At 43.2% G+C, this 13,077-nt stretch overlaps 2 protein-coding genes across 3 annotated transcripts; one reads left to right on the top strand and one right to left on the bottom strand.

Moving 5' to 3' along the window:
* Nucleotides 1–289: 289 nt before the first annotated feature.
* slc35b4 (solute carrier family 35 member B4) lies at nt 290–10,837 on the bottom strand. 2 transcript variants are annotated; one of them, XM_086027973.1, is made up of 11 exons: nt 10,759–10,837; nt 9,698–9,927; nt 4,865–4,978; nt 4,684–4,786; nt 3,976–4,025; nt 3,814–3,895; nt 3,651–3,711; nt 2,451–2,560; nt 2,258–2,333; nt 1,017–1,092; nt 290–930 (listed from the first exon to the last, which is right to left on the bottom strand). In XM_086027973.1, exons 2-11 carry the CDS (start codon nt 9,835–9,837, stop codon nt 702–704), a joined length of 1,041 nt encoding a protein of 346 aa, XP_085884099.1. In that variant the 5' UTR covers nt 9,838–9,927; nt 10,759–10,837; the 3' UTR covers nt 290–701. The 2 variants fall into 2 exon arrangements, with proteins under 2 accessions (XP_085884099.1, XP_085884098.1); XM_086027972.1 differs by lacking the exons at nt 9,698–9,927; nt 10,759–10,837 and adding an exon at nt 5,662–6,603.
* On the top strand, nt 6,018–8,776 carry golt1bb (golgi transport 1Bb). The gene is made up of 5 exons (XM_086027974.1): nt 6,018–6,500; nt 7,042–7,133; nt 7,202–7,380; nt 7,460–7,541; nt 8,335–8,776. Exons 1-5 carry the CDS (start codon nt 6,476–6,478, stop codon nt 8,371–8,373), a joined length of 417 nt encoding a protein of 138 aa, XP_085884100.1. The 5' UTR covers nt 6,018–6,475; the 3' UTR covers nt 8,374–8,776.
* Nucleotides 10,838–13,077: the final 2,240 nt, after the last annotated feature.

Genomic DNA, 13,077 nt, shown 5'->3' with positions numbered 1-13,077 from the left:
GCCCATGCAACAGTCGGACGCTTTCTTTAACTAATCAAATTTCAAATCCTACCTAAGGTTGTGGCCAATGATTCGTGGAGTTGAACAAAAATGTAATTCGGTGTTCTGAGTGCCATTCACTAAATATGTTGAAGTTTATTTGAGTCAGAACCGCTAACAAAAACATATTTGTGACTCAAAACACTTCACTAATAGAGACATTTGAGTTTCTATAGGTTGTGTGTTTCAAACGGGGATGATCCTTGTATATGAAACGAAGCCGAGTAAATAAAGCACTGAACTCTATATGTAAAAATGAAATTTTATTGCCAATTACATACAATACCCATTTTTACACGTTGGTACAGTAAAAATAAAATAGGTCCCCTCTTTTATTACCTTAGTGTTTGCATTGAGAAGAAAACGAACTACGTTGCATGAAGCTCATGTTTGCATGATTTGTATGCTATCAAAACAAAACTGGAAAACCTAACAATCCTATTTGGACTAAGGAACTGAAAGTACACAATCTGTTTTCAAACGTGTGGCAGTAAAAGTACAAAGTGGTCCTAAGAATAAATACTCAAGTAAAGTACAGATACCTGAAAAGTCGATTTAAGTACAGCAAAGTACTTGGTTACTTCCCACCACTGCTTTTAAAATGGCAAACGGGCGTGGAACGTGGCCAGTATAAAAGGTAAATATGTCCGTCATGGACGCCGTCACTCGGCCTTCTTCCTGGCCGCCGTTACGCTGCTCCACACCTCGGTGTAGAGCAGCGTGCCCACGAAGACCACGGCCGTGCCCGCCCAGTGCCACGCCGTGAAGGGGTTTTGGAAGTACAAGATGGAGAAGATGAGACTGAGGAACTTCCTCAGCGTCACCACCAGGGTGACGCTGAGCGAGGCGCACTCGGTGGTCAGGATGAACACGCCGCGGATGCACACGTACCTGAGGGCCGGCGGTTAAAGGGAGCCAACGAGCGGGAAACAAGACCCACGGTGGAGGGAAAAAAAAAAAAAAAAAAAAAAGGATACTGCGTGATGACGTTGACCAGCAGGTAGAGCCACATAACTGGAACATTCAGTTGGACAAGCGGAAGAAGCACTGGAGCTGCAAAGGGAATATAGTTGTTTAAGGCGCAAACAAAAGGAGCTTCATAAAAAAAAAATAGAGTCACCGTGTACTTTCAGTGGCAGTTTTGAAGAAGGTCCAGTGTAAAACTAATTTCTGTAAGCCTGTCTATGGAATATCATATTACCCTGTAGCATTAAGCTAGCAGAGTCTCAATAGACAAAATAATAAGGTACGGTGAAATGTTTGGTGTTTACAGACACATACAGTAGAATGCTTCGTTCTCGTTAGTTTTCTGTCAGTTTGCATGCGCTGATGTTCTCTGTCTGAAAGGAGCAGATGTTTGAATGCTTAGAATGACCGTTATACACACTTATTATTATTAGCATTATGAGCATATTGTACACATGTGAATTTCTGTGAGTCTGTCTACGGTGTTTTGTGAAATATGTTAGCATTAAGTTAGCAGGCTTTCATTTGATGACATTAAATGGGTTGACTGATCATTTTGGTGCTTAAATGCACAGTGTTTAATCCTCTGGTTTGACGAGCAAGTTTTGGAGTAAACTTCAACGACAACAAACAGCTTGAAGCAAGCACGCTTTGCTTCTTTATTGGGGAACTGCACGAGCGAGAGTCTCAGTTTCCTCAAAGCGATATTATCCGATAGTTTTCCATTTCTTGACAGCGAAGGAACAAGAACGGGTGCTAAGGAATACTTAAAGTGTGTTGAAGTTGAGACTTTTCATATTAGTTCAATTTTGTGTAAAGCTTGTGAGCAGGGCAAACTCTTTAAAACACGTTTTTTATGTTCCCTTCATTGACAAATGTTCATCTATCGAGGTACTTTACAACCTTAAAAGCAGCTCTTTTGCTTTTCATTGTTTCTGCACCAATGACAAAGTCTGCTCTCCTACTACAGAGAACGACAAAACTCGAAACTTTTCAAGAAAGTGACAGAAACTTCAATAATTTGACGTAGGAACATATTTTCGAGAATGTCGAGGAATTTTATACGACACTCATTGAACTACATAAAAACCTCCAAACGACCTTTTTTTCTTGAGTGACATGACTTTTTTCAAAATTGTCATTTGTTTGCATCTGCTATTCTATTTGCAGGCAGGGCTGGAGTCAAATGAAATGTTGACAACTTGGTTTCGCGGAAGGCCCCAAAATGATCCGAAGTGCGGGTGGGACTCACAGCTGTGACTGAAGTGGACGCAGTGGTCGTAGATGTCCGTGGAGAGGAGCAGGAAGCCCGGCAGAGGCAGGAAGTGCTGCGAGAGACACGCCCCCCCCACACGCACACACAAAAACGGCGACGGCAAGTAGGAAAACGTCAATGATGATGACATCGGTCGTACAAGACAAAAACTGCAGTGCAAAGTACTCACGTTATAAAAAAGTGCCTCTTTGGAGTGTTTCCCGTACTTCTTGTACAGCGTCTCCTGGAAAATTCCCATGCGCGCCGACATGAGCAGAGCAAACGTCAACATGGCGATTCCTGAATGGACAATGACCAATCCGTTTGTCAGGGGGGACAAACGCAAATGACCAAATGACTTTCCAGTGGCCCGCCAAATGACTGAAACTTCGTGTTTTTTTTTAAGTTTTTCCCTTCTTGAAATTCACATTTTTTTCTTATCGTGATACTTCCTTACAAAAAATCTCACAGCAAATCAAATCCTCATAGCGTTACAATTTTGTTTTTGTAATGTTACATTTGTCAAAAATATTTCCCTTGCCTCCTGTTTTTTTTCTCTCCTGAAATTGCAACTCACATAATGACAACTTTTATCCACCTAATATTCCAATTTTTAATGGGCCATTGTGTTGTTCTTCTTAGAAAATGACACCGCTTTTTTCTCATATTGCAAATTCATTCTCAAATATGACAATCTTTTTCCTCATAATATTGCAAATGTATTGTTTCACTCGAGCTTTACTGCAGCCAAGGTTAGTAGAGTTAAGATATAGTTAAGATGTACCCAAAGCTACAATTGAAAACGCATTTTAGTTTGCTAAATGAAATAAAAATGCTTTTACAAAAAAATTCTGAGTCTACCATCTTCTGTTTCTAAAACTAAGTAAAATTCCCCTTTTGTTTTCATCTTGTCAACTGATTTCATACATGAGCTTCCAGGGTTCATTTTGAATGTATTCATTGAGTTATTTTTCTATGTCTGCAGCAATAGAGGAAGGACGGTTCAACAGTTGTTGGATAATTCTACTTGATTACACATTAATTAGTGATATTTTGTCATCTTGCATTCGACTCATACTCCACATTTTAAAGAAGAACGTGAAAACAATTCATTCCTGACAGAATGAACACACACACAAAAAAAAACAAAAAACGAACAAACTTGCTTTAAAAACAAAAGTCAAAGCCAAATGAAAACCGACTACAATGACAAATGCAAAACCATTTGAACCCTGACGGCAACTCATACGTGATGCCGGACAGGGCTTTGGCCCGAGCCCAGAAACAGTGAACGAGAGTTTCGAGCTTGGTCACGGAATAAAGTGAAAGGTTAAGTCAAGGCACGACGGGGGAGTTTGGTGTGATGTAAAAGCGTTGCGGGCAAGCTCACCTACGAGCCAACGCATGAAGGCATAAAAGCTTTGCTCCTCCGAGCCCTCGTTGGCCACATTCTGCACAAACACAAGACAACGAGCAGCTCACGCACAAAGGCGCTTTTTCACAACGTGACCGACCGCATGGCAATCGACGCTCTTCCGTGTCAACCGACTCACCACTTGCTTGGCCGACATAATGGTGCAGATGAAGATGCCGGCCGAGACTAAAGCGATGGACAAATATTTGCTGGGCGAATACCTGCGGAAAAGACCAAGACACATCCCGAAAGCCGTGTGCGAGGCGGCGAGCGGGCCGAAGCGTGCGGGGTGGGTGCCCACCTTTTCTTCAGGATGATGATGCCCAGGATCATGTTGGCGATGAGAGAGCCCTGCAACACATCACACCGCGGTGATGACGACGACGACGACGACGACAACACTTCATGGGGATACGTGACGGGACATCGGCTTCTTTCATTGTTTGTATTACGGCTGGGATCGAGTAGTCGACGTTGAGATCCAACGCGTTCTTACTAGGGATGGACCGATTATCGGCCGGGCCGATTATCGGCGCCGATATTCTGCGTTTTGACGAATATCGGCATCTGCCTTTTTAAAACATCTGATGCCCGATAATAATTCAATTTAAAACTGTGTTTAAATCAAAACAAACATATGTGAAAGTTAAATTTTCCATCATTTTGAAATTTTGGAGAACTTCATTTACTGCCGACTACGACCGTGGGTGCTTCATGAACTTTTTGTTAGAACTTGATAAAGCTGTATATTGTCAAAAAATGATCGTAATAATAATACAAAAAAACCCTACATTATGCAAATCTGGAAAAATTGTTCAATAAACATATGCTTAAAGACGTTTCAACAAAGGTAAGACTTTTTATTTATTTTTTTTCAGATTTTGATGCCAATATTGTCTTTTTGACGAAAAATTAATATCGGCTCCAAATATCGGTTATCGGCCGCCTTGACTGCTAATAATCGGTATCGGCCCTGAAAAAAACATATCGGTCTATCTCCAATTCTTACCGATCTGAAGATCATGTGTAGCGGCATGGCGATGTTGAAGTTGAGAGCGTAGTTGTTGATGACGCTGACCGTGAAGAACATGGTCACCATGATCACGTAGTTGCTGGCGGGGAAGCAGAAAAGACGACAAGGACGGTGACTACACACAAGCGCCGGCCGGCGACGCTTTCAAACGGCTCACCTGACGGGGATGGCGGGCTTCTTGGTGCCCAAACGCGTTTCGAAGACGAATCCCTCCAACGCGATGAACACAAACTGCGCAAATGTGACGATGTTGCCACATCCCGGGAACTCCCTGAGAAACGCAAGGAAGCAACGATCCAAACTCGTTGGATAGGGTAGTAAACATCATCACAAAACCCCAACACTCCGTGCTGCCCTCCCAAAAGAATCCGAAATATAGATTGGTCCATCTTCTGATTGGATTGGTGATCAGTTATCATCAACAGTTGTTGTTTTGTTTGTTTTTTTAACTCGCTGATTGGCTCCAAAATCCAGATAGTGTAAAGCCCACAAGTACTGTCATGTCCTCAGATGTGGACAAGGACAGCCAATTTATGGAATGGGACAAACAGTCAAACACCCAAAAACGAAATGATAACACTTGCAAGCAGCTGCTGTAGGCCACAATTCATGCTCCTGACATCATTCATTAGGCCGCGCCCCAAAAAGTACACATCCAACACACGAATTCCACAGTCATTTTGCACAGTCATTGCGCTTACAATAACTAATGTCTTTACATTCTCTTATGTTTTTACAGCATGCAGTTCTGTTTCTTGACTAAAAACGTGTAACATCTTTTTTTTTATAATTTGAGTTACAAAGGCTTGGTCATGTGTCACATTCAACTCGTAAATGGAAGTCCCGGGGTACAGTATATATATATATATATATTTGAATTTGAACGATTGACTTTTGTGTTGCATTGCATGGTCCAAAGTGCAGCAAGTCCATGCAAGTGTGTGCGGTACTAACCTCACAAGCAGCTCTAGAGACACCACATTGCTACAACAGCCCACAAAAACCAGAAGAATGGCAAAAACGGTGCCCATGGCGAGAAGTTCTAAAAGGCAAATGTTAACCAAACATGCTGTCTGCCAAGCTGCAATTGAAGTCCTCTCGAGAGGCCGGCTGCCGCTTGCTTGTACGCCAGTCGCCAACCCTCCCAAACACGTCAAGTCCTGCGCGTTTCCGGGTTCCCAAAGGCTCATGGGAGTATGAGTTCAAGATTCGAAAATTAAAATCGAGCACAGCTAAACATCTTTCGCCACTGTTTGCTGGTTATTAAAAATAATACCGTTTTAGTCACAATACTAAGTCTAGATATTGGTATAATTCCTCCAAAAGGTGGAAAAGCGCTATACACGTGAAAGACCCAAGAAATATTTTAGTAACGTGACGTCAGCTAATCTGAAAATTCTATCATGGGGGTGAAGTGAAAGACTCACTCTGCCTGAGCATGTGGGGGTTTCTCTACCAAGCACGCTACCAAATTGCTATTAACGCGAACAACTATTTGAATATACCGTAATGCCTCGATACTGCCACACAATGTACGCATAAAAAAAAACATGAATAAAAAACAATGAATGGTGAACCAGCTGACACCAGAGTGGGCTGCGCCGACATGTGCACGATTAGACGATCTTGGCTGGCGAGGACGTGGCGCAAGTGAAGTGCTAGCTAGCTAGCTTGCAACTGTGTGAGGAATCAACAGTTTAGTCCCCGTTAACGTCAAACAGTCCCGTGAGCTTGGCCACCTGAAATAGACACGCCTGCAGCGGCCAACATGATCTCACTCACGGACTCGCAAAGTAAGAGCAGTTCCGGCGGCGCTTCTTTGGGCTTGTATTTTGCCGTTAAAAGCCGGTTTAGCTAGTTGGATGCGGGTAGTTGACTCAAACGCTATTGGCCGAGGGCCTCAAAACGTCACTGCAAAGGCGGAAGTCAAAGATGCCACATTAAACTTGTGTTATTAACAAGCATGAAACTATCGGTTCATATTATATATTTATCAATTCATTTGAGGTCATAAAGTGTATTCGATAAATGTTTAAGTATATGGGCCATTTGTTGTCGTATTGATACTGTATTTTTATTTTTATTTTTTAAAATTTTTACTTACATTCCTTCATGTAAAATGCGGAGTATTCCCCCGTTTCTCGCGGGAATACGCCACACCACCTGCTATAGCTGAAACTCCGTGATATACAGAGACCTTTAAAAAAACAACAACATCGTTTTACATCCCCCACACGTTTAACACATTTTTAAAAACACATTTCAACATATGAGGGTATCATTCATATTTTATCACATGCCTTCATGGTCGGACTGTCATTTTTTCCCCTGCAGAAATCGGAATGGGGCTGACGGGGTTTGGCGTGTTTTTCCTCATCTTCGGGATGATGCTGTTTTTTGACAAAGCCCTGCTGGCCATCGGAAACGTGAGCTGATCTCAAGTGTGAGCGTCTCACTCGCGTTTTCCTCATCTTCTACTTTGACGTCCTTTCAGATTCTGTTCGTCTCGGGATTGTCTTTCGTCATCGGCCTGGAGCGGACGTTCCGATTCTTCTTTCAGAGGCACAAAGCCAAAGCCACCGGCTTCTTCCTCGGAGGCGTGTTTGTCGTTCTGATTGGCTGGCCCATCATCGGCGTCCTCCTTGAGATCTACGGCTTTTTCCTTTTATTTAGGTCCATTTTACAGACCAACTAGATATCATCTTGCTCTGCGTTGCGGTCTTCTCAAGTTGTCTTTCTCCATTTCCGACAGGGGATTCTTCCCGGTGGCGGTGGGCTTCATCAGGCGAATCCCGGTGCTCGGATCCTTGCTCAGTTTACCAGGGATCAGGACGGTAAGTATTCCAAGCCACGCTAACCAAAAACCTCTGTATTGCCCTGACCAGTTTTCTGAAGCTGGGCTATGTTTGGTTGCCCTGAGCAACTGTGAAACTTTGCTGCATAATTCCTATTCCAAACACAATATTCACCAGAATATCAAGTTTGGACTTGTGGGGCTGCATATACATAGACAGACTTCTTTGAGTAGGGAAATACCTTTTTGTTTTTTTCCAGCTTTTCCCATTCTTTACTAATCAGCTGCCGAACACTTGGCATCCCCGAAAACACTGGTTTCTAACCACAAAGCGGAGAAAACAAGCATGTTTGTGAAAAAGTCCGATAAGTCCGTTCTCGACGGCGGTTGGCTGACTCCGACCGATTTGGACCACGTGGGTCGATTAAATACGCAGGACGGATACTCGGGGACGGAGGGACGATGCCCAGCTTTGCATATGACGAGGAAATGCGCCTCGAGTCACGCTAATGATGCCGTAACTTTTCCAGCTTTGAAGGTGTTGGCATTTCTCTTCCTCCAAATCAGCAAGACAAGTCGAGATTGACGTCCTAATCTTTATGTTCTATTTTCTTTATCTTCAAAAGCTGTGCTGATGTCAATTCCCAAATGATACAATGGCGTATGTGAGTCATTGCGGTCATGTAGAAGCTTGAATTTTGCAGACAAGTAGTCTACCCGCTCACCGTGACTGCCCAACAATGATACACTCTTGCCTAAAAGTCATTTTCAGGCCTAAACCTCCATCAAATGCTTTTCTAGTCTTTAATGACTTCACCCTTCTTCTCTTTCAGCTGGTGGATAAAATTGGTGAGAGCAACAACATGGTATAACGCCCCCAAAAGGTTTTGGGGAAATGTTATTGCCACTCCAGAGCTGTGACTGATGCGACACATGAGGCAGCTTTCCTCAATGAGGAGTAAACTTTTTTTTTTTTTTTTTTTTTTTTTTTGGGGTACTGTGTCTAGTTTCTTGTCTGTTATTTGTGGACTGACCCTAATCGGGACCACTGGACTGACCGACGCAGGATTCCAGACGTCTCAATGGAATTGTCAAACTTAAAAAGAGAAGTGTTTGTTGTGACTTTTTGTTCCTTTTTTTACCCCCTCATGTTTTTGGGGGGGTTGAAATGCTGTACAGGTCTTCAACTGCAGGCACAGGAAATGATGATTGTGTTACTGATATTTTTGTAAGTACATGCTTGAAATAAAGTGTCTCCTGAAAAAACAAAAAACAGCTGTTAATTATCTTGACAGTTTGTTTGTCAATCCATCCATCATCCACCAGTAGGTTGACCATATGTACACACCCCTGTTCAGATGCTATAAAAAAACAGAGCAAGAAAAATCATTTCAAAACGTTTTCTGCAGCCACTGTGACCTGCAAAATAACCTTCACAATTCAATTGGGGAAAAACAAAAATCTGAGAGCGCAAGTAAAAAGTGAGGCAATGCGGTTGCACAAGTGTGCACACCCTCTTCTTATAACTAAGTATGTGTCTGTACAGTCCCATTCAAACCTGTCACCATTTGAAAGGGCCTCTGATTAACCCCAAATAAGTTCGGATGTTCTAGTAGGCTTTTTGTGATATTTTTATATTCTCCTCTCTTTTATAACTCCCACATTTGCAGTTTTTTGGGCGCAGAATAAAGCCAAGTGACGCAGGCACGTGTACACATCGACCCTTAGTGGTGCTGCAGCGTCAGCCTTTTAGCCCTGGATTAAAAAACGTTTCCCATTGTTTTTTTCATTCATCGATACTTTTTGGAAAAAAAACCCCCCACCAAATATGACCCTTTCCTTCATCAACTGCCCCTTTAGTTGTCCTGATATTTGACAGACATTTTTGAGTTGGACAGGTTATATGTCACATGAATGGTGGACAAACTTCTGATGTGGTTTATCTTGGTGTCTTCCTCCATCACAAAAACCTTTTATATTGACTGTAGCTTTCTTTCAACTCCTCTGTTTATCATGTTACTATTTACTGTGTTAGTTGTGCTGACTGAAATAAAAGATGCCGTTTTTTTCTTAATAGTATGAATAATTCTGGCAATGGGTGCCCCTTTTTTTCCCCCTTGAGCACCTGCTCGCAAAAATGTCTGTGCACATGCCTCACCATGTCTAACATGACACAATGACATAAAATGTACTTACAGTAACATGAGTGCCATTTTTGTTCTGGTCCTATTCCAACTTAATTGCTGTAATATTTGCAGGTGGCCATGTTGGGATGCGAGTGAAGCAGGAAGGTGACTGCGGCTCTTTTCCTGACGTTTCTTGCATTTTGTCATCATGCTGACGCTGCACCGGCACCGGCGCTCCGGACCGCGTGCTGGATGTAAACTGAGATGCCGCAAGGACGAGCAGGAGGCTCACATTCTTCCCTGCCGCATAGACACAGAGCCAGAGATACAATGCTGTCCACAAAAGTATTTGCCCCTTCTCAAATACTTGTTTTCTTTGGCATACTGTCCCCACTTTAATGTTCAAGATCCTCAAACAAATGTAAGTATCAGAGAGAGAACCAAACTAAACATAAAATGCACTTTTTAAATGAGGATTGGGTGTATGAGGGGGGTGGGTGGGGGGTGGGGGGGGACAATTCAAAGCTGCATGGCCCTGTGGCTTTTTAAGGTCGTGCCACAGCAATTTGTGGTTCCATCGATGACAAAAAGTCATCCAGGTCCCGGAGGAGGTAGCAGCCCCAGACCGTCGCATTACCACCACCATGTTATGTTCCATATGTTCAAGTACGCGTCTAACCCTAAATGCAACAGAGGTCTAATTGATTTGATGGACTGATCTTGTTGGCTGAGAATTGGGCGTCTTTTTAAGGAGGAAGAAAAAGGGACAGCACCAGCGTCTGGCTTGTCTGATCTGACAAAAGACATCCCAGTAAGACTTTCTTTCACTTTGGCTAATTTAGCACTTTGGGGTAATTAGTTCACAACATTAGCACAGCTTTAGGAACCTCTGCTAATAAAAGAGCAAAACTATTTTGTGTCCATTTTTTTTTTCATTTGTGTCAAGTTATCAAAACGGGTATAGTGTCATATTGTTGAATTTAAAGACCGTAATGTTAATCTGATTTCATCTAACAAAAGACTGCTATCTTAATGGTAACAAATAAGGTGAAACACCATAGATGGCTAAAGTAAATTAGCATTGATGACGCTAGTGAAAATGTTGAAACACGTGCACACGACAGTACTCACAGGCATGTGTTCTTTCTGCTCTGTGGGAACAACTTCTCTGCCTCTTTTTCTTGTTTTGTGTTTTTAATTCCACTCCATCTCTTCCAGTAGTGCTCAGTGCTGCCCATCATGTTGTGGCGCATTGTGGTACTACACTGTAGGCGCAAAAGCTAGCCGCCAGGCCTCTCAGCACTCCTTGACTGAGAGGAAATGAAGGCTGTGGCCTTAATTATTAAACAAGTGTGTCAGCAACCCACCCCGATGGAGGTAATGCAAAGAGGAAGTGGCTCAGCCAGAACGGGCCTCCGATGGGGGGGGGCGTAGTTGGAGCATGTCGTTGCCAGCCCACGGGAGCTTTTCACTCTTCCAGCATGGGTGATCCAATAGTGCCCACTGAGCATTTTTTGGGGGGGTGTCGTTAACATGGAAAGGCTGCAGGAAGCACGGCAGTCATGAAAAATGTCAAATAGGTTTCATTCCTGCCTTACTTCTAGATTCAAAATCATTTTTGCCCTATTTGATGTCATTTCACAAGAACAATTCCTACGACTTCGCAAGACACGAGCCTTACAATGTTTTGAGCTATGTGTAGCGTCAGAGGATGACTAAACTTGTATGTTGAGGCACCACCGTATGGTGGACGCCGCTCTTTGCCGAGGATAAGGACCGGGCTGTGAAAATCTGCGCTAAAAGTTGTTCGAGTTAGTAGCAGTTTGGTAGCGTGCTAATTGAGGCCAAATCTAAATGCATTGGGAAAACAACAACAACAAGAAAAGTATTCTTTTTTTTAAACCCCACGGGAATAAACCTCCAATAAATGTTTCCCATGGAAAATGGGGGTTCCCCCATCCCCTCCAAAAAAACCCAACAATTTAAAAAGATGTGAAGGAATATTTGTGAAATATTGACTAGCGATCCAACTGCACATTGATTTAAAATATGTGTATGGTGTGAATGTCATTTTGCAGTGGTGCAGATTTCTGGTTACCTTGTATACAGTTCTGACTCGTGACACAGTTGAGGGGCAAAATATTCTCAACAATGTTCAGGGAGGGCCCGCTTGGCCAAGCGCCCGCCCGCCTTTCCGCCTGTCTGCGTGCAGAGCGAGCAGAGCGCCTTTGCAGAGGACGAGGCTGTCACGTTGCGTCGAGGTCACCGTACAGGACGCAAAGCAGAGAGACACTCACCATCTGCCGTCCAACGTTCTCGCAGCATGGCCACAAGTAGGAGTGAATCATTCTGCCGCCTCGAGAGTGTGTGCGGATGCGTGCGTGTGCGTGTGTCTGCCCACACATATTTTGCCCGCCTGGCCACATCTCCTCAAACGCTTCCTCGTGGTGGGAACTTGTTACTGTTTTCAGGTCAATTTTTCAGGTTTCCGAATGAACTCGAGTATTTATTTTTCAAAGGTCTTTCTACTTTTACTCAACAGATACCGACGTGGCCCCTTGCGATACGATTCCGTAACGCCCTTTGTGCAGTCTTGGCCTGCAGTCGAGGCTCAGTCCCGTTACACTAAATGATCATTATTCTTTTTTTTATGATACTTTGTATGTGTTTATTTTCAAACGACAATTTCTTTGTTGAATCCATGTAATGTCAACATGCTATTAGCATGAATAGCCAAGTCCAGAGTATGCGTGCTTCAGCCCTCAAATAAGCAGCGTCAACATCTGGCGTATCAGCTTGGCTAAACAAGTGGCAGAAATCAAGCTGAATATTTCATGCGGACAGCTGTTAGTTAGTCAGTGAGTTGCATGGAGATGATCGATACGAGTACATTTGTCTTACATGACAAGTGTATTGATTGTTTGAGATGCTGCTGAGAGGGCAAAACGCTGATGGCGGCGGCGGCGGCGTCAACGATGAAGCAAGAGAACGGCAGCGGCGCTAACTAGAGCTGTCGTAGCATTGGAGGGGATTCTTACAACTAGCTTAGCATGTTAACTGCTACAGAGTGAGACACATTTTGCTGCTGCTGCTGCTGCTGCTGCTGCTGCTGCATTTAAGTTCCCCAACTGTGATATGTTAGTGTTTGTGTTTTTGGGTGAATATTTCTTTTTTTTCTGTAGAGAAAAATAACATCATCAATGTATCCATAAAGATGACCTGCTATATTGAATCCGAGATGTGAGGCAACAATGGTTAATTTGGTCAAACATCGCAAAACGTAACGGACAATGGAAAGAAATAAACTGGAGTTCGAAAATGTGTCACAGGAGTTGCGTGTAGAACGAGTGCCAGTGTTGTCATTTGGTATTTCGTCAGCCTCACTCGTTTTGAACTTCCTGACACTTTTTTTTTGGTAACATTACGACTTCCTTCGCATAGGATGATGAG

Source organism: Filicampus tigris, chromosome 4, assembly GCF_054856515.1.
Source record: "Filicampus tigris isolate MCC_2025a chromosome 4, RoL_Ftig_1.0, whole genome shotgun sequence".
Classification (NCBI taxonomy): Eukaryota; Metazoa; Chordata; class Actinopteri; order Syngnathiformes; family Syngnathidae; genus Filicampus; species Filicampus tigris.
This window is presented reverse-complemented; position numbering and strand designations above follow the sequence as displayed.